Source organism: Micromys minutus (assembly GCF_963924665.1).
Source record: "Micromys minutus genome assembly, chromosome: 11".
NCBI lineage: Eukaryota > Metazoa > Chordata > Mammalia > Rodentia > Muridae > Micromys > Micromys minutus.
Window position 1 is genome coordinate 12,181,975 of NC_137980.1, and position 27,623 is coordinate 12,209,597.

Genomic DNA, 27,623 nt, shown 5'->3' on the forward strand with positions numbered 1-27,623 from the left:
TTTATTTAGTTATTTTGCTACTAAATTGTCATAGAAAGGAATTTTATAATGCTACTGTTGTCCCAGTATCATACCTGGGGACATTACTGAAATATGTAAATTCAAAAATTCTCACAACTTCTGCAGACTTTGCAAGTGGCTCATTTTGATGAACACAGAGGGGTCAGAAGACTGACTAAAGAGTCCACAATCACAGCTTAGTGCGGTGCAATGTGGCACGAGCAGGCATGCTCAGCAAATGGTTCCCTTGGATAGGAGCAGTGCTGGTGCTCACTGACAGGACGCATGGTGCCATGAAGTGTCGCCACACCGTCTGCACTAGTCACACTCATTTTTAAAGAAATCTTTATCAATATGTACCAGATATAAAGATTTCAGAATAATACTACAAGCAGTAAGTCCTTAGCCATCTAAAAATATTCCTGAAAAAAGAAAAGCATTTATATTTACCAGAAAGAAGCAAACGGACAGTATAAATCTGCACCTTTGGGCTGTTAATGCGTGCCCCATTAAAGCTTTTAGTCCTGTAAGCATCTAGTCACCTTTAGTACGTAATTCACTTTTTACTTTCTTGTACTTCAAAAATGAAAGTTGTTTCATCATCACACAACCTAAAAAGTTAGAACAGTTTAAAACAAAACAGAAAAAAAGTACAATAACTTTAGATACATTTAACTCATCATATCCTAAAGATGTAATAGTGGCTGAAATATCAGAATTTTCTGCCCAATCCAACAGTTTCATAAGTTCATTTTTAAAGATTCATTTTTATTAAAATTACTCATCCATCTGATCCCATTCTTTCCCCTCCACTCCTCTCAATCTTCTCGATTTCCCTACTTACTCATCACCTCATGCTCCCGATTTCAAGCAAAATGCCAAGGAATAATAAAATAGCAGCAAGCTAAAGAAAAACCTAGTGAGAAAAATACCAGAAAAAGACAAACAGTACAGAAATGAAAAGGGAACCCGTCTGTGTTGCTCAAGCTCTCTTAGGCATGGGGCCTGGCCTCATTCCCTTTCCCAGATGGTGTCAACTGGAAAGAGCTTCTCAGAGCTAAGAGTGGTCTCCACTTCCCCAGCCCAGTGCTTATATCCTGTCTTAACCTGTGCAGATTTGTGGATGCTGTCGGCATCTCTGAGTTCATATGTCGTCATTCTTATTGTTTCTGGAGGACCCTGTTTCACCTCTGAATCTTACAACCTTCCTGAAACCCTTGTCTTCTGGATAGATTCTCGAGCCTTAGGAGGTTTGCTCAGGACCTCCCGTTCAGGGTTTAGTGGTGCAGAGTCTCACCCTGTGTGCATAGTGTCAGCTGTGGGTCTCTGTGCTAACGATCTGCTGTACAATGAGCCTTCCCTCAAGTGGGCTGGGTGGTGCTCTGATTTACTGGCACAGCAGTATGTTATCAGGAGCTATTTGTTGTTTGGTTTATTTAGTGGAAAAATAGATTCTTTTTTTCAACCAGGGCTCATGAACTAATCTCAGGTTCTTGTGAATTTTAGCAGTGTCAAGTATGAATTCCATTTCATGGAGTAGGCGTTGAAATCACTATTAAAGCGTGGTTAGTCATTCCCTTGCCATTAGTGTCTGTCTCCCTTGCTCCAGTATTTTTACATGCAGGTAGATCACAGAAGTTGTAGTTGGGAGATATTAAATTTTCTCCTCTGATAGAAATGCAAAGTACCTTCCAAAGCCATGGGCTCTTATGAGTAAGGCTGAAGGCTTTAATTTGTCAATAGCTAGATTTCTCCATGTTGGATGGCATGAGTAAGCTGTGTCTCAGAAGTAGGGATTCACCACCCAGTTATGAAGAGAGAGTAAAGGGATGAAGCTGTACTAAAAGGAAATGCAGAAAGGGGTCCCATGGAAGAACCTGGGGCCCCTGCATCTGTGACAAGATGCCAAGTTCCTATTCAGTGGAGGTGGTGTGGGAGTAAGGGCTCCTGTAGGCAGGCTTCAAGAGGAATAAGAACTATGTCTAGATAGATTAGAATGGAGGACAGTAAAGAAATCCCCACCTAACACGGCAGTTTTGGACCCTTGGTAATGTAGTTCTGCCGGTTCTCACAATCATGAAAAAAAAGAGCAAAGAGGAAGAACTTGGGAGCTCTTGGAATGCACCAAAATGCGGGGTCCCAAGGGCATAGAGATGGGATGGAAGGAGTAATTTGGTATCTTAACAAGCAGTATCTGAAGGAAAATTGGCAGGAAAATCTGAAGAATGAATTGCTCTATAATAACAAAAGCAGGGATGCTTCTATATAGGCTGAAAGGCAGAGTTCCTCACAGGGACACACGCCCACTGTGATCTGGCCTGAAAGCACCAGCATCTTATATGTTGTCTTGCTCTCTATTGTTAAATGTATATTCCCAAGTATGCACTTGCAGCAGATACTGTGCTTGAACACTTTTATCTACAACCCTTCTCCATGGTTCTGTTTAACTCCTCCTTTCCCTTCAGGTTATAGATCAAATGGCAATTCTTCAGGATGAATCCTCTGTGGTGTTTCTAATATATCCTGAACACCTTCAAATATAGGTTAATATGCACTTGCATCCTGTCATACAGAATGAATTATATGAAATAAGGAAGGAAAATACTTTGTTCAGTAGTGTATGGGAAGTGACAGAAAAAATAATGATGTTTACAATTCATTTTTTTCAGTCAGTGTAGAGTTTGGTGGCAGCTGTACAATGAATGCTAGCTAATGAGGCTCTGCAGCTATCAGAGGACACAGAAGAAATAATAAGGTACTGTCTAGCTTTGTGTGTCAACTTGATACAAGCTAGAGTCATCAGAGAGGAAGAAGCCTCAGCTGAGGAAATGCCTTCATGTGATAAAGCTGGAAGGAATTTTCTCAATTAATGATAAATGAGGGAGGGCCAAGCCTGGTTAGTTCTGGGTTCTGTAAGAAAGCCAGTAAGCAGTCCTCCTCCATTGTCTCTACATCTGCTCCTACACCCCCATGATCCTACCTTGTTTGAATTCTATCCACACTTCCTTTGGTGAGGAACAGCAATGTGGAAGTGTAAGCTGATTAAACCCTTTCCTCTCCAGCTTGTACTTGTTGGTCATGGTATTTCATTACAGCAATAGAAGCCATAAGTAAGATAAGAAATGACCCAAATATTTAAAATTCTGCATGAGTTACAATGAATGTTCTCTTTTTCTCTTTCCCACTGTCTTTGAGACAGTATGTCATTTAGCCCAGACAGGCATTGAGCTCACTATGTAGTCAACAAAGATGATGACCTTAAATTTCTGATTCTTCTGTTTCCATTACCCATGTAGTGAGTACAGGGTTATATCACCATGCCAAAATGCTGGGGACCGAACCCAGAGCTTTGTGCATGATATTAATTCGATCATCAGACCTACACTCTAGTCTAGAAAATATTTCTACTGACTAACCTTATAAATATACCAAAGGGAATGTATTATATATTTTAGGAAAGTTTACAAAATTTATTCCTCCCTCAGGACAACAAACTGAAGGAGAATATTCAAATAAACAGTTATAAGACATAGTGACCCATTAATTCTCTATCAATAGTTAAATGCTTTAAAACAGTAACAATCCATTTGTATAGGAATCTAAGGTTAATGGCAATAACCTAGAATTAACCTAAATAATATATACAGTGTGGATGAAAATGTATTTTAAAAGAAAATGTGTCTAAGAAGCAGAATAATACACAAAAGGCTTGGCTAAAAAAGGCTAATCATCACTATCCTGCTGTGTCCTTTGTACCTCCTACCCTACCCTTAGTAATGCCTTAGTCTAAGTTTTTCTTGTCATTGTTGCTTTCATTTCTAGCTAAAATATACATTTTTCAGAAGCTTCATTTCTCACAAAAAAAAACCCTGGAAATGCAGAACAAGTAATGTATGAGCTCTAAAATTTCAACCTAGTATGTATAAAAATGAAGAAGACATTCTGAAATATAAAAAATAAGCTATATACTTATATGTTACCATCTTAATTCAGTTAAATGATGAAAATGGAATTATAAAGTAGAGTTTTAGAGACTCAACTTCTGATGGACAAGCACTAAACTAAACTGTCTTTAATACTCAGAATTCTTATTTATGATTTTCAGTTCTATATAGAAACAGTCTTCACAGATGGTTCTACAAGGATTGGCAGGAAACTCAAAACAAAAGAAAAGAAATGACTTATACAGCTTTTTAAAATATTGAAAATACATTTAACAAACTGACATGATCATTTCAAAACATTTTAATATGGATGATTTTGGAAAGAAAAGCACATTACATTTACTTTAAAGTTTATAAAAATAGTTATGATTCAGAAAGTCTATTTTATTGGATATTATAATGGCAACTAAAGATTGTTTCTTGGGACTATTTGCTTCGAAGACCTTTTTTCATCCATTTACTCTGAGATAGTGTCTGTGTTTGTTATTGAGATGTGTTTCTTGTATACAGCAAAATGCTGGATCATGTTTGAATATACAATCTGTTAGCTTATGTCTTTTTATAGGTGAGTTCAGTACATTAATATTGAGAGATATTGAAGACAGATGACTGTTGGTTCCTGTTATATTGTTTTGTAGGCGGCTTTATGTGCATGTGGTTCTCTCCTTTAGGCTCTGTTGTGAGATGCTTAATAACTTGTCTTTTCTTTGGTGTAGGGATCTTCCTTTTGTTTTGAGTTTTCCTTCTAGGATCCACTACAGGACTGTATTGGTAGATAAATACTGTTTGAATTTAGTTTTATCATAGAATATTTTAGTTTCTCCTTCCATGTTGATTTTTCTCCTACTATGAGATTTTTTTTTCTGTGTATAGTAGCCTGGGCTTGCATTTGTGTTTTCTTAGAGTCCATATTCATAAAAGGAAAAAATATACAAAGAGAAATATCTCAATTCTGAACATCTGTGACCCAAGTGCAAGGTCACCCAAATTCATAAATAAGATTTTACTAAAGCTCAAATCACACAATGAACCCCAAACAATAATTGTGGATAACTGCAATACAGCAATCTCACCAATGGATAGGTCATTGAAACATAAACAAAACAGAGACACAGAGAAACTAGTAGAGGTTATGAACCAAATCAATTTAAGAGATATCTACAGAACATTTCACCATAAAACAAAAGACTACACCTTCTCAGCACCTCATGGTACCTAATCCAAAATTGATCATATAATTGGTTACAAAGCAACCCTCAACTAAACAAGAAAATATAAATAATCCCATGCATCCTATCAGACCACCATGGACTAAGGCTGGTCTTTAATAACAGCAAAATAACAGAAAGTCCACATACATGTGGAAACTGAACAATGCTCTATCCAATGATAACTTGATCAGGGAAGAAATAAAGACAGAAATTAAAGACTTACTGGAATTTAATGAAAAGGAAGACACATCATACCCAACTTATCGGACAAAATGAAAGCAGTGCTAAGATTAAAACTCATAGTAAAGAAACTGGAGAGATCTTACATTAGCAACTTAACATCATACATGAGAGGTCTAGAATTCAAAAACAGCAAGCTCACGCAAGAGGAGTAGAAGATAGGAGATAGTCAAACTCATGGCCAAATTTAACCAAATAGAAACAAAGAGAACAATACAAGGAATCAACAAAACAAAAACCCATATATGTGGTTCTTTAAGAGGTTCAACAAGACAGATAAACCCCAAGACAAAATAACTGAAGGGCCTAGTGGCAATATCCAAGTAAATAAAATCAGAAATGTTAGGCATAACAACAGAAATAGGGGAAATTAAGAAAATCATCAGATCCTATTTTAAAAGACAAAACTGAAGTTTGACAACTAAAGATGAAATGGATGGGTGTCTAGACAGTTACCACATTACAAAGTTAAATCAAGAGGAAGCAAATTATGGTATACAAAGAACTCAAGAAGTTAGACACCAGAGAATCAAACAATCCTATTAAAAAATGGGGTATAGAGCTAAATAAAAAGTTCTCAATTGAGAAATATCGAATGGGTGAGAAGCATATAAGGCAGTGCTCAACATCCTTAGTCATCAGGGAAACACACATCAAAACAACCCTGAGATTGCACCGAATACCAGCCAGAATGGCTAAGATCAAAAATTCAGATGACAGCAGATGCTGGTGAGGATCCAGAGAAAGAGAAACACTCCTTCACTGTAGATGGGTTTGTAAACTGGTCTAACCACTCTGGAAATCAGTCTGGTGATTCCTTAGAAAATTGGACATAGTACTACCTGAAGACCCAGTTATTCCATTTCTGGGCATATACCCCAGAGACGCTCCAACATACAACAAATACATATGCACCACAATGTTCATAGCAGCCCTATTTATAATAGCCAGAAGCTGGAAAGAACCCAGTCCTTCAGTAGATGGATGGATAAAAAAATTGTGGTATATTTACACAATGGAGTACTATTCAGCTATCAGAAACAATGACTTTATGAAATTCTTAAGAAAATGGATGCCTTTAGAGAATATCATCCTGAGTGAGGTAACTCAGTCACAAAATAGTAGACATAATATCCAGTCAATGATAATTGAATAGTAACCCCAGAAAGCTCTAAACACCCCAGAAAAAACTCACAGACTACATGAAGTTCAAGAAGAACAAAGACCAAAAAAAAAAAAAAAAAAAAGAAAGAAAGAAAGAAAAGAAAAAAAACAAAGAAAAATCATTATGTTTAATCTTGACACACCAAGAAAACTTTGACTATTTCCAGGCTACATCTTGTTTTACATGTACTTTATGCTCATTGTAACTAGTAAAATTTCAATGCATACTATCAAACCTTTAAAAAAATCAATTATTGACAAAAATGTATTCATATACTTTTATGCAAAAATGCTTTTAAAATCTGTACATTTATCTTGCTTTTTTTAAATAAAGTTGTTCAATTAAAATAAAAAACAAAAAACAAAAAGAAAATTGGGAAGAGATCTACCTGATGATGCAGCATCTTTTGGGAATATCTCCAAAATATGCCCAACCATTCCATAGGGTCATGTTCACAGTGGCTTTATGTGTGATAGTTAGAAGCTAGAAACAACCCAGATGTTCCATGACAGAATAAAATGGATACAGAAAATGTGGTTCATTTACACAATAGAATACTGCTTAGCTATTAGAATGATGACATCCTGACTTTTTTAGACAAATTGATGGAACTAGAAAATACCTTCCTGAGTTATGTAACAAAGGCCCAATAGGAAATGTACAGTATGTACTCACTAATAAGTGGATATTAAAAAAAATAAGTACAGAACACCCAACATACAGTACAAAGAATTAAAAAAAGGTCAACAAGTTGAAGGGCCCAAACAAACAAAAAGAAGCTTGTTTGCAACTTTGTTTGGTGGTGGCTTGGATAAAATCAGTTCAATATTTATTTGCTTTTGCACTTTTTCAACTATGACGCATTGCATTAATGAGGATGTAAAGAAAATTCCGCTTTACATAGTTACAGACTAGAAGAAGAGCAGAGGAAGATCAAAAGGGAGGAGCTTGAGAGCCACGAGAGTTCTCAAGGCACATTCTGCAAGGAGCTAATAACACCGTCTGCAAAAATAACCACAACTTATAGAAAAAAGAATAAAATCTTCATTGAATATCAATTCACACACTCACTTAGAATTCATTTAAATACTATTTATGAATACCCATTGTCCTGTTATATTAAATATAATATATATAAACATAATATATATAAATTTTTCTTTAAATTAGAATATAAATTCAAGTTTGAAACACAGAGTAAAAATTTTGCATATACTGTCAAAGTTCGATAAAAGAGGTGGGGGAGAAGCAGGACAGACAGTGGTAATGTGAATGTGGTCTGGGTGCCCTTAATGCAGTAAATTGGATTGAAAGGCTGACTGAACACAAGGTGTATTCTAATACTTTAGCATTCTATGTATCTTTTCTAATTAAACTATGAGAAGCACAACAAAACCCTTCTTATAATTTTGGAATTAATATTTGATCTTAAATATTAATATGGATTAACCAAATACTAGGAAAAAGATATCATCTGAACTGTTTTATCCTATCTCACATCATAATTTTTATCTCTAAAGCAAGTTACTAAGTGAGGAGTGCTAATCTTCTAGGCAGTCCATATGGGGATGTAGCCCAGCTGCAGACATGCCCACACCCACCTTTCCTTCTCCTGTGGTGGCAGCTCCTGTGGAGCCATTTTAGGTTCGGTCCCCAGATTCATCTGCATTCGGTGTCTCCTCTTCCTACTTGGTGCAATGTCAGTGACATCCGGACTTGAAAACAGGGAATCATCCTTATGAAGAGTGTCTAAAACAAAATAGAAATCAATGCATGTTAAATGTTAAATTGCTTCCTTAAAAATAACAGTAGCAGTACAATGAAGATATAGCAGAACTATGCTCACAAACCTTTATGTCCAGTTGGTCATTTGAAGCAGGCAGATGGTATGCAATACTTTACTATTAATCGGAGAATTATGATCAGTGTCCACTGAATAATTTGGTTAAAGTAGTCATTGTCTGTCTGTCTGAGGCAAGTATATTCTCAACTAATACAAGAAATAATATATAGGAATGTATAAAAGCAAGATAATTTGGAACAGTGATAATGTGAGTGTGGAAATTTGTTAGTTACAGAAAAATCACATATTTAAAAATCAATTGATCCTAAAGTAAGATTAATAAAAAATTTACATATTAGTGAGAGAAATTTAATGTGACTAAAGTATGAAAGCCTCAGAGAGGCTGTACCCCTGAGGCAGAGGCAACAATGGATGTGCCCTGTGTATTTTTTATTAATCTAGTTCTAAATATGAGCACTAACAATACCTGCTCCTCAACCAACTCACAAACTATTTTACCACAATCCATGTGTCATTGAAAAGGGGAGTACCTGGGCCAATACAATTGTCTTAGTCAGGGGTTCTATTTCTGCACAAAACATCATGACCAAGAAGCAAGTTGGGGAGGAAAGGGTTTATTCAGCTCACACTTCCACATTGCTGTTCATCACCAAAGGAAGTCAGGACTGGAACTCAAGCAGGTCAGGAAGCAGGAGCTGATGCAGAGGCCATGGAGGGATGTCACTTACTGGCTTGCTTCCTCTGGCTTGCTCAGCCTGCTTTCTTATAGAACCCAGGTCTACCAGCCCAGGGATGGCACCACCCACAATGGGCGGGGCCCTCCCCCCCCCCATCACTAGTTGAGAAAATGCCTTACAGCTGGATCTCATGGAGGCATTTCCTCAACTGAGGCTCCTTTCTCTGTGATAACTCCAGCTTGGGTCAGGTTGACACAGAACCAGCCAGTACAACAATAATGATACCATGATTTGAGTTTTCAATATGCCTTTTCAGTATGTATGTATGCACACATAGATGCACAGATATATGCACAGATGTAAAGACACACATACACACAGTAATACACACACATGCACACGCACACACATAAAACACCCTCATGTCTCATTTAATGATTACGAGAAAAAAGATATAAAAAGAATACTTGGACAATATACAGACATGTAGGATGTAGAAAGCGGGAAATACTGTGAAGGTCCAGTCCTTCATTACAAACAGCAGCTGACTGAGTAAAGACAAAAAGTCAGTAACTATGGTTTTCAGAGGTTAATTTTCTCCTGATGTGCAACTACTGCTCTGGGAATTCTGAGAACATGTTCCTGAATCCTTTACAGGATTGTTAATTATTTACACTTGAGACAGGTTCCCACTATGCAGCTACAGGTAGACTTGAATTTGCTGTGTAGAGCTACTGCAACCTGAAACTCACATAGATCAGTCTGTCTCTACTACCCCAGTCCTAGAAATACAGTTAATCAGCCCTATAGTGGGCTAGATTGTTGATTTGAATAAAACATTAGAAACTAATGCTTTCTAAGCCTATAACATCCACTTTCCAGGAAGCGTGATGCAAAGAGCCAGCTAATTATGATGATAAATTCACATGTTGCCTGAGATTTAATGCAGCCGGGATGTTTATTAGGGTCATAAATAGAGCCATGACAGAACTGAACTGTAAGGTTCTGAACGATATGTCCAGTTCGCAAACAAACACCATTAAACTTGGTCTAAATTTTTTTTATAATGGATAAGTCTGTGATATATATGCCTGCATGTGATATGTGATATATATATATATCACATATCGTATGGTGGTAGAGAGATATGCAAGTTGAGTTCCCATTAGATTTCAAACCTCCTCCATGAGTTGCAACCCATGCTTAAAGAACACCGCTGTACAATGTCTACTAATGATATTCTCTTAGAACAGTGCTTTGCTTATCCTTCACTACAGAAGCTTCTTCTGCAAGGGAACAATGTGCAGAGAGTGAGAGTCTCACAACCAAATCTCTCCCTTTGGGTCGTAGAGAAGGCGGTGGAAGAGAAGGCAGAAAGAGTGTAAGAGCCAGAGGTAACGCAGGACAGGTCAGGTCTTCCAAACACAGCAGGCACAAACACCAAATGACTAGCAGCATACACATGACATGTCTGGGGCAGATGGGGTCACAGTGCTGAGGGGAAGCAGATACAGATCTCTATCCCTAAACCCAGAAGGTATCTGTAGTTGGCAACTAAAAAAGAAAAACTCTTTCCAAAGGAGTCTCATTAGGGATAGATATGTCCTGAGGGCAGGTCCCATGCCCAAAAAATTGTTTAAGTTTAAAAGTTCTTTGCATATACATTATGTTCCCCCCCATTATGTGTTTTTATCCAATTCTTCTTTTTATGAATGTCTGGATATTTTCCTTTTATTCTGCTTTTTTATTCTTTCTTTTGTTTTGTCCTGTTCCTCTATGTTTTTGTTTTATTTTTATATTTATTTTTCCCCTTTTACTGGATATTTTACTTATTTATATTTCAAATTATATCCCCTTTCCTGGTTCCCACTTTGTAAACCCCCTATTTCATTCGTTCTCCCCCTGCTTCTATGAACGTGCCTCCCCCCCCCCCACCTACCCATCCACTTTACCTCAACACCCTGGCACTCATCTACACTGGGGCATTGAGCCTTCACAGGACCCAGAGCTTCTCAGCCCATTGGTAACAGATATGGCCATCTTTTCTTGAATTCCAAGGAAAGAAAGTGTATTGCTCCAGATGAGATGGCAGGTAAGAAATATCTGAGACAGGAATGGGGGAAGGGAATGTTGATCAGAATATATTGTCCAAAATTCATTTTCAATAAAAGAGAGAAAAAAATAGGTAAGTGTGGGCTACATAAAATAGGAGAGTAACAGAGACACACGGACAACGAAGGTAAGCTCTTTGAAATTCAGATGGGACTGTCAGAATGTCTATGATTGGAAAGTAAGTTATCTAACTGTACTCTTAGAATTCCCAGTTTTAGAACCTACAGTCAGTTGTTTGCCACCACAATGCACCTTTCATCATTTCCAGGAACTTCTATGGAAGCAAACAAAAGAAAAAGACCATTGCCAACCGAGCCACTGAAGCTGAAGCGCTGACTGGCAGGGGCTCCAGATTGAACCTCAAGCTCTCGTCGGTTTTGCTGCTCTGGATGCTCAGGATCTTGACACAGTCCCTGCTATTATAAAAGGTGCCACACAAACAAGCCTCACTCCTCATCTGACAGCGGAACTGCGGGATCTTGGCAGCAAAAGGAAGACATGAGGACAGCGTTGGCTTCCCTGGGTATTCTCAGTGTCAAATTAAATGATCCTTGGTTAAACTGCCAGACATTTGGATAAATCCCATGAGAAAAAAACAGAGAGAGAGGAGCAAGAGAGAAAAACCTTGTAAACTTCAGTTTCAGACCAATAGACAAGTACTTACTTTTTTGTTTTGGTTTGTTTTAATTTTTCTGGTTAGATATGACTGGTCAAATGAAATGATTCCTGATTCCTAATAATACTCATAGAACATAAAATGGTAGTTATTTAGTCATTATTAGACAGGCTTTCTCTGGCAGCAGATAAGAGTAGTTACAGAGACTCGTATCCAGACATTATAGGGGGGGCAGTGAGGAGGAAGGGGATGGGGGACGGGGAGAGGAAGAGTTGAGAGGAGGGGGAGGGAAGGAGGAGACAAAAGGGGAAGCAAAGGAAGAGAGGAAGAGGGAGAGCGAGAAGGTCAGAGTCTAAATTGGAGCTCTCTGTGGGATCCTTCCCGTAGGACCTCAAGGAATCCCTGGAAACGGTGGAAGAATCCAATCATGTGCTCTCCTCCCCACACAAGTGTCCTCAGGCTCACTATTAGTTATTCATAGTATTGGCAATGTGACTGTCCTATTACATTGTAGAATGAAGGGGATATTGATCAAGGCCCACTAACCAACTAAGCAGGGCTCACGCAGACACTGAAATGTCAAGCATGAGGCCTACATGATCATGACCCAGTTCCTCTGCATATGTGTTATAGATGTCAACTCACTGGTTTCCTGGAACTCTTGACAATAGGAGCTGCTACATCTCTGACTTTTTTGCCTGTCCTTGGGACACCTTTCTTTCTATTGGGCTGCCTTGGCCAGCCTGTGGATGTGAGGAGTTCTGCCTTGTCTTTTTGCACCCTGTTTTATTTGGATCTTGTCTTTTGGAAGCCTGCTTTATTCTAAGGAGGAAAGAGAGAGGAATGGACCCATTAAAAGGGAAGGAAAGAGCAGAACAGGATTGTAAAAGTAACTTATCCCTCAGATGTGATTGTCTTCTCAGAGGCTAACTACTGAATGAGCTCACTCTTTCCAGCTCTTTCTGAACTCAGGCTGCCTGGTCAACTCAGCTATTCTGGCTCAAACTTCTCTTCAAGATGACTGATTCTGAATTGTTCTGCTCAGCCTCAAACTAATTCTAGCATCTGTTATGATCTAATTCGCTGGCTTCCACCCCACTGTACTGCGCTAGGTACACTGACTCCCATCCCACCCACTCAACTTACTGAACACAAATGACTGACTCTCTGCCTACACTGCTCTTGAGCAGGTTTTCTCTTGAGAGTTGGGCTAATACTATCTCTGACTCATTCTGTCAAATTTTTCTCTGAATTCTCCCTTTGTCTGGCCCTCAGTTAGACATTATTGCTGGGAATTAAAGGTGTGTACTAAGAGATCCAGACAGAGGGAGTGAGTATGTGCACTAAGAGTGCTTCTACACAGCTAGATCACACAGACCTAGAAGGTCTTTGGATGAGCAGTCATATTGCTAGATTAAAATTCCTCTACATAGGAGAAACAGAGGGGGAAGAACTGTGGTTGAGATGTAATTTGTGAGAAAAGAGTGTATTGTCAATAAAAATAAAATAAAAAAAGATAAGAAAAATAAATTTATTTGCAAGTTATTTATTATTTATTTTGGGTTCTTATCCTACAACTTCATAGAGTTGTTCTCTTCATATGATGAACAGCTTGTTACATTCTAACGGAGAGACCCACATTTCTTCTTTTCAGTCTACACACATTCACTCCTATCCCTTCATGTGCTCCTCACCACACAAGTGTCCTAAGGCTCACTATTAGTTATTCATGCTATTGGCTATGTAGCTATGTAATTTATGTATTAAATTGAAGAATGAAGGCGGTACTGATTATTAGTCTTTGAGCAGAAAAAATATCCCTATCTATCTATCATCTATCTATCTATCTATCTATCTATCTATCTATCTATCTATCATCTATCTATCTATCTATCTATCTATCTATCTATCTATCTATCCATCCATCCATCCATACATACATACATACATCCATTTATCTGTCTATCTATCTGTCTGTCTATCTATCTATCTCTCTCTCTCTCTCTCTCTATCTATCTATCCATCCATCCATCCATCCATCCATCCATTTATCTGTCTATCTATCTATCTATCTGTCTGTCTGTCTGTCTGTCTGTCTGTCTCTGTCTATCTATCTATCTATCTATCTATCTATCTATCTATCTATCTATCTATCCATCCATCCATCTATTTATCTGTCTGTCTGTCTATCTATCTATCTATCTATCTATCTATCTATCTATCTATCTATCTATCTACCTACCTACCTACCTAACTACCTACCTACCACCTACCTACCTACCTACCTACCTACCTACCTACCTATCTATCTATCTATCTATCTATCTATCTATCTATCTATCTAATTTATAATATATATTATAAAGGTCATAGACAAATAAAAACATCACTTACTTCCTAGTCTCATAATAACTTATTAAGATCCTAGAATTTTTTCTGTAACTCCAACGTAGTTTTGTGACCTGAACCTTGTGTCATGGTGTGAGGTCTCCAGTGATACTAAGAGTCACATTTGTTCCTTGCTCACACATGACTGTACTAAGAGTCACATTTGTTTCTTGCTCACACATAACTGACTCACTTTCCTCATCTCTGCCAGTTCTATCCCATAGACATCTTCCTCTTTTCCTTGAAGCACAAAGTTTCAGGTTTTCATTTTACACATCCTATATTCTACTGTTGATATTCTCTTTCCATACACCCTTCTCTCTCCAGTTGGATTATTAGTATTGGTGATAATAGATACATCTTACACATGGAAATATTGCTATCTCATAAGCAATGCATTAGTTTCATATATGAAGAAGATAAATATAGAAATTCTCATTTTCAAAGTCAACCTAGAATGCTATCAGAGAGGAGGAAACAGTAGAAGTACATGGGTTTGGGTCTCACTCCTGCGATTCATCATAGGGAAGCAGGAGAACTCCAAATCTCTCAGGTGGAAAGATTTAAACTTATTCTGAATTCTGGTATAATAAAAACTAGTCACATCAACTAATTAGATATTATTTTGTACAAGTGATACCTTGTTTTCATTGAGGAAACATTAGTTATACATAAATTAATTGCAGTATTGATACTTCTGAGCTTATAGAAAAATGAGTCATAGTAATGAATTCAAATACTGAATTTTTAGGAGAATGTCTGGATATTTTCATAAATTAAAAAATCAAAAGGGAAACTGGTAGAATTCCAATAATAAATACCCCAATTGTCACAAAATATCCATCTACTATGAAGACAGCTATGTAAATTCTTGGACCATTGGGTTATTAGATTCACTTTTTTATTTTGCAAGAATATATTGGGTATTTACAATCAGAAAAGCACATTATTTTATTTCTATGTCATAAAATATTACGGGGAATAACGAAAATCCTTAATCTGAAACCATAGAAAACATATTTTCCCGCCTCAGAGAAAGCAAACACCCTAAGACCTGAGGCTACCTTGTTGCCCTATGATTTGTCTTAGTGACAAAAACTGAGATAATCAGGAACAGGAGCTGAAATAAAATGGGCTACACAACACCTCAAAAGCATTATCTCAACTGATCTATTCGAGGCAGTAAATTTGTATCAACATTATTTTTCCTCATCATTCATCAAAGAGCCCCCTTTCAAAGCTGTGGTCTCTTGTCATCTTGCTTCCATGATCTACTGAATAACAGATGATCATCGCACACAATAGGTCAACAGTATAACCGATTCATTAACTATCATTTAAAAGAGAAATGAAAACACAATACCAAACACCACAAGCATCTGTGTGCATATGCATACACCACCAGGTCAATGCACATTAGTATTTGTCAAGCTTCTTTCTAGCTAGCATAGCTTGGTTACAAATTTCAAAGGAAATATTTATTGGGGTAACATAAGAAGTCATTTTTGAAATCCCAGTACTTGAAAAATCAGAATCAGAGTAAGATACTAACCACAAAGTACACACTTCAGAAGGATTGATACATTAAAAAATGTGGGGTGATTGATTCATTCAGTAGAACTCTACATCAACAACGTAATTCATAATTTATGTTTCACATGTTGTCTTAACTAAATGATTCTTCAATATCCAATATCTACAGGGTTTTCTGTCAGGCACTGTCCAGAAGATTCTCAAACAGGACAAAAGAAGCCATATAGAGTATGTTATAGCACAACATTTGGAAAAAGAAGTCACAGTTTTTAAACCACTACCTTACAGTATTATATGTTTACAATTTATTCTGCTAAGCTTTGTATTTTCCTGTGTCTTTCCAAAGATCTACTGAAAGTTGATTTCTTATACTGTTTTTATTATTTATAGATACTTCTTTTGAAATCATTAATTTGAAATAACTGTTAATTTGAAATGGTATTACACAAGATTTCCCAATATGAAGCTATTAAGTCTGTCTTATTCCTGAGCAAGTGATTAAGAAAAAGGTGAGAAACTAGGGTTCTGGTACAGTGTAACTGTTTCTGTATAGTCCTGTGCTGAGGACCAAACCCAGGACTGGGTACATAGTGCACAAGCATCTTGCCATTGAGCTAGACTCCAAATACTAAAACATCCTAGAGGGAACTCAAAGAAAAAAGGTGAATGAGACCTCCCTGCTCACCTTCTAGAGTTCTGTAGACAGCTACGCAACATCTGTAGTAGACATCATCGCTGGTGAAATAATTAATTTAAACTTACAAGCATCATAAAGCTGGGATGGAATTATCCTATGCACTACTAATAATGGCTAAATGTATAAAACAGAGTAATTCCCCAATACACAATCATTGATTAACTGTAATAAAATTTAAATACTAATTGAGTTAGAGTAATTTCTCAAATTAGTTTCTGCTTATGTTATTAAATATTACACTGTTGATTATGTCTGCTGCCACCAATCTCATTAGCAATTTAATAGTTACCTAGAATAGCAGTTTATGAAAGAACGCCATTAAGCATTCAGCTTACATAACCTTAATGTTAAAATAACAAACCTTGGAAAGTACTTTTAATGGTTCTTAACTTTTCACAAAACAAAACTATAATTCCTCAGTTTCCAACAGTTACTCATGCTGTGCAATGCTGAGCCAACAGAGAGTTCATTGTTCCCACGTCAGGTGTGGACATCAGTCAATAGAAAACATTTGTTAATGTTTGTTCATACAGATTTCTATGAGCTTTGGGTTTTTCTCTCTTGATGAAATTTTAATGAAATGTAGCCTCTTACAAAGCTTGTGCAGTATTTCAAGTGAATGAAAAACAAATAGATAAAGTTAAATGAAATAGAAAACATTTTAACGAGACGCATGAATTTTTTCAGTTTCCCTTTCCTAAATACATCACCAGCATATACTCTGAGGCAATTCAGTTTTACAGGTTAGAACTAGAAAATGATCACTAGCTTGACTAACTACTCAAAAAACACAATCTGCTAAGAGTAGCCAAGATGAAGGAAATACCTCATAAATGGTGGATGGGACTCAGTTACAAGGACCACAAGCGCTCTCTCTGTCTCTCTCTCTATCTCTCTGTCTGTCTGACTCTCTCTCTGTCTCTCAGTCTGTCTCTGTCTGTCTGTCTCTGTCTCTCTGCCTCTCAGTCTGTCTCTGTCTGTCTGTCTCTCTCTGTCTCTCTTTCCCTCTCTCTCCAATAGCAGCAGGAAGAAGGCTACAACTAAGTTTGAATGACAATACTCACTTGTTTTTGCTTATTTAGGCTTAATGTCAGACAGCTTGAAAAATGTTTTTGAAGTAAGAAAAGGTAACTCAAGGCCCATATGTACACATAATAAACACAATATACACCAAACTAATGGCCAACATTAAACTAAATGGAGAGAAAATTGAAGCAATCCCACTAAGAAGAGAAAGTGGGAAAGAGCCTTGAACTCATTGGTACAGGGGAAATTTACTGAACACAACACCAATGGCTTAGGCTCTAAGATCAACTATTAAGAAATAAATGTCTTATAGAATTTAACACTTTTTCTGTTTAAACATTAGTATGATGCTTTTTATAAAGTTGTATTTAGTGTTACCTATAATTTTATTTTGCAAAACTGTGTCATTTTTATTTTGATAACTGAACAGCTTACACAAGTATGTCACTGGGATTCAAAACTAGAATAAAGTAAAATTACCTTAATAATAATTGGTAAAACATGTACATGAAATGTATTATTTAAAATGAACATATGATTTCATTTTCTATTAGCTTTTATATTTAGAAAGATTACAAACACGCATATTTAGCCATCAGTTCTAACAAGGTACAACCACAACCGTATTGACGTGTTTAGAAAAAGCCTCCCTATTTTTGGTGTCTACTCACCTAGTTAAGCTATGAATTTGGAATTCATCTTGATCTTTTTCAAAACTTCACTTTGGATATATAAGGAGTGTGAATATGTTAATAATTCCAAATCACCAAAACATCTATGATATTTCAGGCAGATAACTGCTATAGGTTAGGTTGAGTCAATGCAAAGTAATTCTAAAAATGCTAATTTGATAATTCCTTCTTTTCTAAGTATTACTATGACAAAGATCTAACTGTATAATGTATATTTAATATACTACTCTTTGCGATTAAGCTTCCATGGATGTATAGATTGAATTTTGTCTGATGTTCTTTACTCTCTTTACACGCCAGGTCTTTGTTCGTGGCATCATCTGCCAGAAGAGACAGTTCCACTTGGTTCTTGCCCACCTATGACATAGTAAGGATATGACTTCTGTAGGAAGGCTCATCCAATTTCAGAAGTAATGACTTAGTGTCTACCTACCATTCCTCTGCAGTACCATAGTGCCAAATCAATATTTACAAAGGAATAAAGAGTTGAAACTCTATTGGCATGTACATGTGTGTTTGTATATCTGCTTTCACACTAGCATATCTCAAAAGAATAAATTTCAATCTCTTCATGTATCAGGTATGAAGCTAGAATGGAGACCACAGGTCACAACCGAACTCATACTTACCATATTACTAGTTCTATAGTGGAGAGAGTTTTTCACTCTTTGGTAAAAATTAAATTATGTTAATTTTGCTATAAACAAAGATGGATATCTTGTTACTATCAGATATTAGTTATTTTGTAAATAACATCTTTGGCCTAATATAGAGAAAGAAAAGTAAGGTCCGATGGAAGAACGAGCCTATCAAAGTTCATGTTCTTATTTATAATGTCTTACTAAGAAACTGATGTTCATTAATAGTTTATCACTTTGCCTGGTGCTTAGTAACTTTCTGAAAATATTGCTGTGAAAATATTATCACTAAGCAAATTACTGCAGATTTGAAAACAGAATCTGAAATACAGCAATTGAAATGAATTTTAGTAAAACAAAAAATAAAAGTTTAACTTGTTACTTTATCCATAAATTATGACATTTAAAATATAATTTTATAAATTTCATTATAATGTGAATATTGAATTCAGTGCCTAACATATTAAAGAGAAGTCTGCATTCAAAGTTCCGCCACAGCGAATACTCTAATGCTGTACAAAGAAGTACATGCTTTTATATGACTACTACAAGACAGCATAGCCAGGGAACACAGTCACACAGAGAACTGGGCATAGCACAGCTGGGACAGTTGAGAATTCAGCTCTTGTCACTGAGAAGATACACACACATCTGATAGGAAAGGAAGGGTGACAGAGCCTTCCAGGATGGATCTGCCAAGTCGATACAGAGATTGATAATAGAGGGCAGATTGAGAAATGACTTAAAAAAATTAGCCAAGCAGGTTTTACTGTTGGAATTGTAAGTTATATGTTTTAAGAGAAAGAAACATTTTTCATAAGTATATCTCAATGAATTCAAAGTTTATAATCTCAAACACCTACTAAAGATAATAAACAGAATAAGTATTAGTGAAGTAGAATACTGAAATAAATTGAGGAACTATAAAATCTCTGAGTAGAGATTGGGACAAGACTGAATAGTAAGCTATAAAATAAAGAGATTATTAGCCAACATTTAGAATACTACAAGGGTACAATATCTACATGTGTGTGATCACAGAGTTCTGGACACAGAGTTCTGACTGCTTCTTGGAAATTTACTTAAAATCAAGATGTAAGGTTCTTAAAACCTAAACTCAACACCTAAGAGCTAGATTATCACATAAAGCATTACGTGTTGTCAGTGGGTTTTACACCAGCTCTAACCCTTTCTGCACACTGGTGCTGAGGTTTTAGTTCGAGTCATTATCTGTCTCTTTCACCTCTCTGCCCATTCAGGCCTCTCTTGTTCAATATCAACACACCTCCTGCAGTTCATCCTGTATCTTCCTCAGTCACACCCATTATTTTCACACTTTCTACCCAGTCCTTTTCTCAACACTATGCAGGAAACACTCCAAGCCTGCAGACCACAGCTCCTCTCCCTTAATTGACCAGCTCAGACTGGCTCATTTACATTATCCTGGCCTTGTATATTAAATTATTTCCTGAGTGTGCTGTGCGTCCCTCTCAGCCTGCTCATGCTTCTTCAGTTGTCCTACAGCTTCATTTTCATATATATTTATAGTTACAAATATCATTGATTTATTTAATAAATGCAAGGCACTGACTATTATAAAATCATTCTCCTTATACTTGTTATTTTCTATTGCAATTGTTTATCTGCTTAACACTTCCATTACAAAGTGTGGTTGAGAGGAGAGACAATGTTTATTTAACATGTAGTTTCTGGGCTAGACTTCAGGTCCAATACCTAACAGACAATTAAGAAATATTGGAGTAAATAAATTAACTTGATGCTAAAACACTTTTTTTCTATCTTCTAATTATTTCTACCTTCTCTGACAAAAAATTAAAATTCTATGAGTAATGAACAATTCAACATTAATTGTTATGGCATAATCTAATATGAAAAGGAATAAATACCATTTCTAACTACCCTTGGGAATGTGAACAGATATAACCACTATGAAAATCAGAATGGAGACTTTTCATAAAACTAAAACCATAAGTATCATATGACCCAACTATACCATTCCTGAATATATACCCAGAGGACTCTAAGATAGTATGTCACAGATATATTTATTCATACAACTAATTGCTATACAATTTATAGTAGCAAAGAACCTGAACCAAGTTATACATGTATCAGAAAACAAAAATATAATGAAATTAGATACATACACAAGATAAAATTTTATTCAGTCACTAAGAAAATTAAATATTGGAAATGTAGATATGGCTCAGCTTTAAGAGACCTGTCTACTCTTCCAGGGGTTTCGGGTTCAATTCTCAGCACCCACATAGCAGCTCATAGTTCTCTGTAACTACAGGTTCATGGTATCTGATAAACTCAGAGACATATTTACAGGCAAATTACCAAGGCACACAAAATAAAAATAACTAAGAAAATGAAATTGTATCCCTGTTGAAATGGGACTCAACTGTAACCATTGCGTTAAATCAAATAATCCCCATCCCAAAAATATACTTCATATTTTCTCATATACAAAATACAGTGTATATATGTAAATATCTGTCTGTTAAAATCACAAATATAGAGAGCATACCATTAAAAAAGAAATGAGATTTTGAGAGAGACAGAGAGCACAGTAGAAGGGGAAGATAAACACAAAAATATTTATTATATCTATATCTATATCTATCTATATCTATATCTACCTATATATACATACATATATAGAGAGAGAGAGTGAGAGAGAGAGACAGAGAGAGAGAGAGACAGAGACAGAGATAGAGACAGAGAGAGACAGAGAGAAGGCAGAAGTGGGGGAGAGTGAAAAGGAGAAGCATGGGGAAGGAAGAGGAGAGGAGAGAATGGGAATGGAGAAAAAGGGAGAGCATAGGAAAGAAGAGGGGAGAAGAGAGGAGAGGAGAAGAGAGGAGAGGAGAAGAGAGGAGAGGAGGGCAATTAGAATTGGCTAAAACTTAGAAATCATTAGTGTTGGTTTATAATTTCCTAGCAACTATCTGAGGTGGAAATTTCTGGTTTCTTTGGAGACTCTGTCGTGTCATGTGTTGTTTTTCTTATGAGAAAATGTTTTGCCAAGGCAGACACATAGAGGATATTTTGCTGAGGCAGACAGGAGGCAGGATGTTTGAAAAGAGTACAAATATAACTCAACAGACAATGAATACTGCTTTTGCATTTGTTCACCTTGCAACACTTTTCAGGTCTTTGGCGATGAGATTCTTGCATTGGTATGCCTTGCAACACATGGCTGTTTTTTTCTGATCTTTGCTTATGATTTTGCAGATAGAAAAATGGCAAAAAATTTCCTGTGATTTGCTGGTTGCTTCTGCAAACTCATGCCAATCCAGTAGAGCTCACAGCTTCCTCTGGATTGAACTGGACTGCCCTGACTGATTTGTGTTTGGTGTTTGTGGGTTGAACTGGACTGCCATTAGTGATTAATGTTTGGTGTTTGGCAATTGGGCTGGACTTTGCTACTTATTAGTGCTTGGAATCACCACAAAGAAAGGCTTTTAAACAGGTCCACAACACCCATTTTTTATTAACCTTTTCTCTACCCTACCTTTGGTCAGTTGGCTAGAAGAGAGATTAAACATTTATAAACCCTAACTGAATAGGTTTTGAAAGTTCTAAGACTATAACTATCTGAAAAGAAATATTTAATTTTTAATTTTAATAATTAATAAAGAAGCTATTTTGCTGATTGTTTTATACTCTAGAACTTCTGTACCTCAGTCGCCTTTAGAGTTTTTGGTACTGTTTAATCTTTTCTTGTTTTGTTCCTTGTTAACCAAAGGTCCCTGTACCTAATAGAAATAAAATGTGAAATTGATTTTAATTTTTTATGAAAAGTAAAAAGCATCATGAACCATGATTAAACTTACTTTGATATCAGAAACTTCCATCTCTGTGTAAAAACAATTCTTTTTTCTCATATGTACACAAAGGCAAGCAGTTTGTGCAGAGAATTTTTCATTACTGTGTATTGTATTTCTTTTTATTTCATTATTTACTGTTTAGTTTTGTCTTATGTCTTCATGTATTAAATGTCAAGGGATATGAAAGTTCACTATTTTTTAATCTGAAATGTACCATTTTATTAACTCTAACAGATATAATTCATGACTGGGAAAATAAAAAGGATTTATATTAACATTAAATTTATCAAACAAATTAAAACTTCTTTACAGATAATCATGTCTTTATGGTCAACTGACCTTTAAGTCATGACACATTCTATCCTGATTAAAAAATAGACAAACAAAATCATAGGCCTCAATTTACTTTACTTTAAATACTGTCATTTCATGCAAAACAGCCATTATTTATTTACTAACAAGCTATATTTAATAACTACAGACGAACAATCTGAAAACACAGAGCCATGAAAGAACCTGGGTATTTGTATTTCCAATATGAGTTTGGCTGTGTATGACAACATCGGCCTTTATTCCAGCACACAGGAGGTTGAGGCAGGCAGAAATCTGTGTGGTTAGAACTTGTCTTTCCCTCTCAGTCACTATATGTCCTTGGATAGAACAGATAACTTAACCTTCCCTCAATGAGAGCCATAAGTCCTGATATTGATTGTGGTCAAGATCAAATAAGATAAGTTATATGAGCCAACTAGGTGCACAATTGTCTGCAAAGAAAACAAAAAATCAGTCTTGTCTCAATTGCCCATCATTCTTTTTGACCAATAACTTCCAAAACTAAAATGACCTTGCTTCTGAACAAGACTCAATTGAAGTAATGCTAGTCAGCCTAATTAAGATTCTGTGTGGAAAGGGAGAAAGAGGTCACCTGGGTGGATTTGAACAAAACTCGCCAACATTCAAGTTTCTCACTGAATTCATAAGCAGTTTTTAAAGAGAAGTGCCAGTGCCTAATGAGCAGTGTCACACATCCCTGGGAATAGTGTGACAGTTCAGTTACTGCCACAGACATTTTAGATTTACACAGCAGTAACATTTGAATTTCTATGGAACAACAATAGCAAAATTTTCATACAAATGTCCTATGGAAGTATTTGCATGCTTCGATTAGAAAAATGTGTGCAGTGCTTGATAAAAATGTAACCTACAATGCCAAGCATGGTTCACTAGGTAATTAAGAGTTCAAGCCAATACGCAGTTAATTAAACACATCATAGATTCATTAGTAAAAGGTAACTGCTTTAAAGCTGACAAACCAATGGAGCTATTGGTTAATATGAAAATATTTTATGAAGACACCATCTTCACATAGGCCTTTCGTGACCTATCCCAGGATAGTATCATGGCAAGAAAGGGATAACAAGAGGTAAAACTGTTCTGCTATCTGCGATATTATATAACAACTAGATCTAACCAAGATAAACTATATGGAAATAAACATGCGATAGGGTAAGTCACCCATAGCACCTCACTGGATGATGCAGAGCTCAGCAGCCAAGGGACTTGTAGTCACTTGAACTGCAGTGAATGACAGACCCAGGGACAAGGTTCTCCCAGTAGTGTTTAATCCATCATAGTGCTTCTGTGACTAAGTGCCACAGAAGCCAAAGGACAGAAGAAGAATGAAGTCTTTTAGGCTAATTGGAGTATAATACAGGGTTTAAATAAATGTTTTAAGGTTTGGAGAAAAACATGTTAAAAACCACACTTTATCCTGCAAAAGTGCTTAGGAGGATTTCACTGTTTCAAATTAAAGTACCAACTGCTAGATTTTGTTTAACAATGTAATTATGTTCAAATAAACTTTTAGTCTGTCCTCAGGGTGTGCCAGATAACAATAAGGGCCCAAAATGTCAACAATTTATAAATTGTATTAAAACAACACATCAGGTAAACTATTTTAAAATGATTAGATTAAACTTAATTTATTGTGTTCGTCTCAAATATATTCAATTATGCTACAAAGAATTTGGTCACTACTTATGAAATGTTAAAATTGTTACTGTTCATAAGATAAAGAATGGGCAGCAAGACAAAAACCAGATTGGACCATGCATTTTTGGAAATAGAAAATAAATATATAGAGTAGAAGAACAATGAAGAATGTGTCTACTATTTCTGCAACTCAAAGTTTTACTTACAAGAAAAACACCCCTAGAGTAACTGTAGTCTGTGGTCTATAAACTGCAATTACTTTACACACAAATGCCTTTCAGAATCCCTGCATGGTATATGAGTGTAAGAGGCAGCTTCCTTGCTACTAACAATTATATAGAAAAGAACAGACATGAGCTCTCAGCTGAGATTTTTGATAATTTACATTAACATGAACCACACTGTATCTACTTATATATCTGCATTTTTATTTCATCATACTGACAGTGCTGAGAACAGAATTTGGGCGTTTAAGAGATGGCTCAGTGTTTACGAACTGATTTACATAATCATTTGCTGATTAATTATGGGAATTAATACAAATATCAGTACTCACATCAGAAGCCTCATAAATGCCTATAACTCCATTGACAAGAGACCATATACCCTCCTGGATTCCGTGAGGAACTGCACCTACATTTCCACCAATACAGAGGCACAATGCCCACACATGTACATGTAGAAATAAAACTAAATAATCTTTTAAGAAAGAAACTAGAATTAAAACGGAGAGCCATCTACAATGTGTGAGCTGTAATCTAGGTGCTATTTAAGAAAGGTAAAACAACACCAAGAAGGAACCTCGTGGAAGCAAAAATGAGTTGTCACAGCAGAGCAGCAAGACATCCTTAGATTCACCGGAAAGTGCTGGTTCAGTCCACACCAGGCTTTCTCTCGAAGAGACAGAACGCACTAGGAAATTATTAGATTCTTGCAGCTCATAGTTTAAGTTCATTTTTGGGTTTCTAAATGATTATGGAGAGAAGCTAGGAAAAACCACTAAGAAGATAATGCTCCCTGTATCATTATTTTTCAGAGTAATGCATTTCATATTCTAGGACATAACTGCTAATCACACTTCAAGATGAGAGTTATAGAAACTTGGTTTGAGTAAAAATCTTCTGACCATAGTTTAAGGAAGGGTGTCTGTGCAACTGTATACCAGATGATATTCCTTTTTAAAATCTTTTTTAACTTTTAAAATCTTTATTAACTTTTTAAAAACTTCACACATACATGTGTATAGAATGTTCACATGATAGTCACTCTCACTTTAACTTCATCCCAACCGTATCTCATCATCCAATAGCCCTTCTATATGAGCATGTAAGTAAGAGTCCATGATTTGCCGAAAAACGATTCCCCAGACATATAATATGTAAATGCAAAGAGTGCTTTATTCTGCAGAAGTCCAATATGCTCCAGACAAGATGGAGACTCCCAAGTGAGCTCAGAGGCCCAATTTGAAGCACATAAGGAGAATTCTGAGGAGAAGGTTGTTGACCTCTACCATTGGTTCTGTCTCTAGGGACATTCCAGAACCATAGCTAAGAAAGTCTGGAAACTGTTACTAAGGAACTCAGAAACTGCTGCTGAGCCATTGTCCTTGCCTCAGGCAAGGTAGCAGGGCAGCTTCTGAAACCTGAACTTGCAGAGTTCTTGGAAAGAAGATATTGAGGCCTCATCTCCTGTATTGCCAATCTGAAACCTGTCTTGGAGTCAGCCTAGCCTGTCTCCAACCCATTCCCCACATTTATGTGTTTTTGTTTTGTGATGCACTGAGATTAACCAGAGCCATGTGCAATCATGGTTTTGGAACTATCCAATGGAATATAGTGGAGTCTTCAGAAAAGAATACCTTCCCTTCCTCTAAAAATCCATCCATAGAGAATAGTGCAGCAGAAAAGAATGAGACATCTTGGTTCTTCACTGAGTGATGATAGAGTATTTAGAGGCTCAGCATTGTGCAAGTTCATTGTAGGCACCCACGGACAGTACAGAAACACAAAATGCTTGTTTCCTAATCATAAGATGACATTTCATAGCCTTTCTGCAAACCTAAAGCTTTGCACTTTCCCTGTCCTCAACTCTGCATCTTTCCCAGAGCATCAGAGGGGGAGCTATAAAACTTTCCTGATTAGGGTTGATTAGTAGGGTGTCACTTCTTCCTAGCACTTCACCAGTCACTTGTTTCTGCATTAGCCACTGTTCATTGAGAAGAATTTTCTTTAAAGACTGCACATGTGTGTATAAGGTATAAATGAGTATTTGGGAGGCATCTTGGGGCTGTGTCACCTTAGCTGAACACTAATAGGTAGATTACATGTAGGGAAAAAATAGCACTTTGATCATAGGTTTTGGATTATCATACAGTCATGAATTTATACTTGTAAAATGGGCATCCAAACCAAGCAGACAAAGATTGGTTGTCCTCATAACATCTGTGCCACTTGTTTCCAGTAGGCACATATTTGTCTGGCAAGTTGGTGCTATAGTTTCTAGGATCTTCAGTTAGATAAGAACATTGATTCCTTTTCTTCTTTGGTCATTTGCATTGAAGCTTCTGGGACTAAGGAAGTTGGCTAACAGGGTGAATCTTACAGTTCAGCTCCACCTTGATTTCTTTTACCATAAACAGAAGGTGTGTTCTTACTTTAGCAATAGGATCTTATTAAATACTTCTAAAAGAGTAATGAAGAGCCTGTATTGTTTAAGGAGCATCTGGGACCTCTCTGACCAATGGGTTTTGAGGGGCATCCCACACTGGGACCTGATATTTTTGTTTCATATCTGATTGCTATAACATGCAGCATTATGCAGTCATAAGTGTTATTTCTGGAATAAGCCTATTTGTCCATCAGTGATTAATGAACAATGAAAATATGATATCTGAAGGGTGTCTAAAGAAGTAATATGACCACCTAATATAGCTATTACTTGGCATACCAAATAAAATCATGAATGTGTGTGTGTGTGTGTGTGTGTGTGTGTGTGTGTGTGTGTGTGAAATTGGCAAAACAATTGTCTTCAC

At 36.4% G+C, this 27,623-nt stretch overlaps 1 protein-coding gene across 1 annotated transcript in view; it reads right to left on the reverse strand.

Moving 5' to 3' along the window:
- The window catches only part of XRCC4 (X-ray repair cross complementing 4), a gene marked incomplete at its 5' end in the record, with an annotated part of 175,947 nt that overhangs the window by 66,896 nt on the left and 81,428 nt on the right, over positions 1–27,623 (reverse strand). Inside the window, one exon of the mRNA XM_080924847.1 lies at positions 8,162–8,309. Coding sequence (XP_080780973.1) covers positions 8,162–8,309 — 148 coding nt within the window. The remainder of the gene's footprint in view (positions 1–8,161; positions 8,310–27,623) is intronic.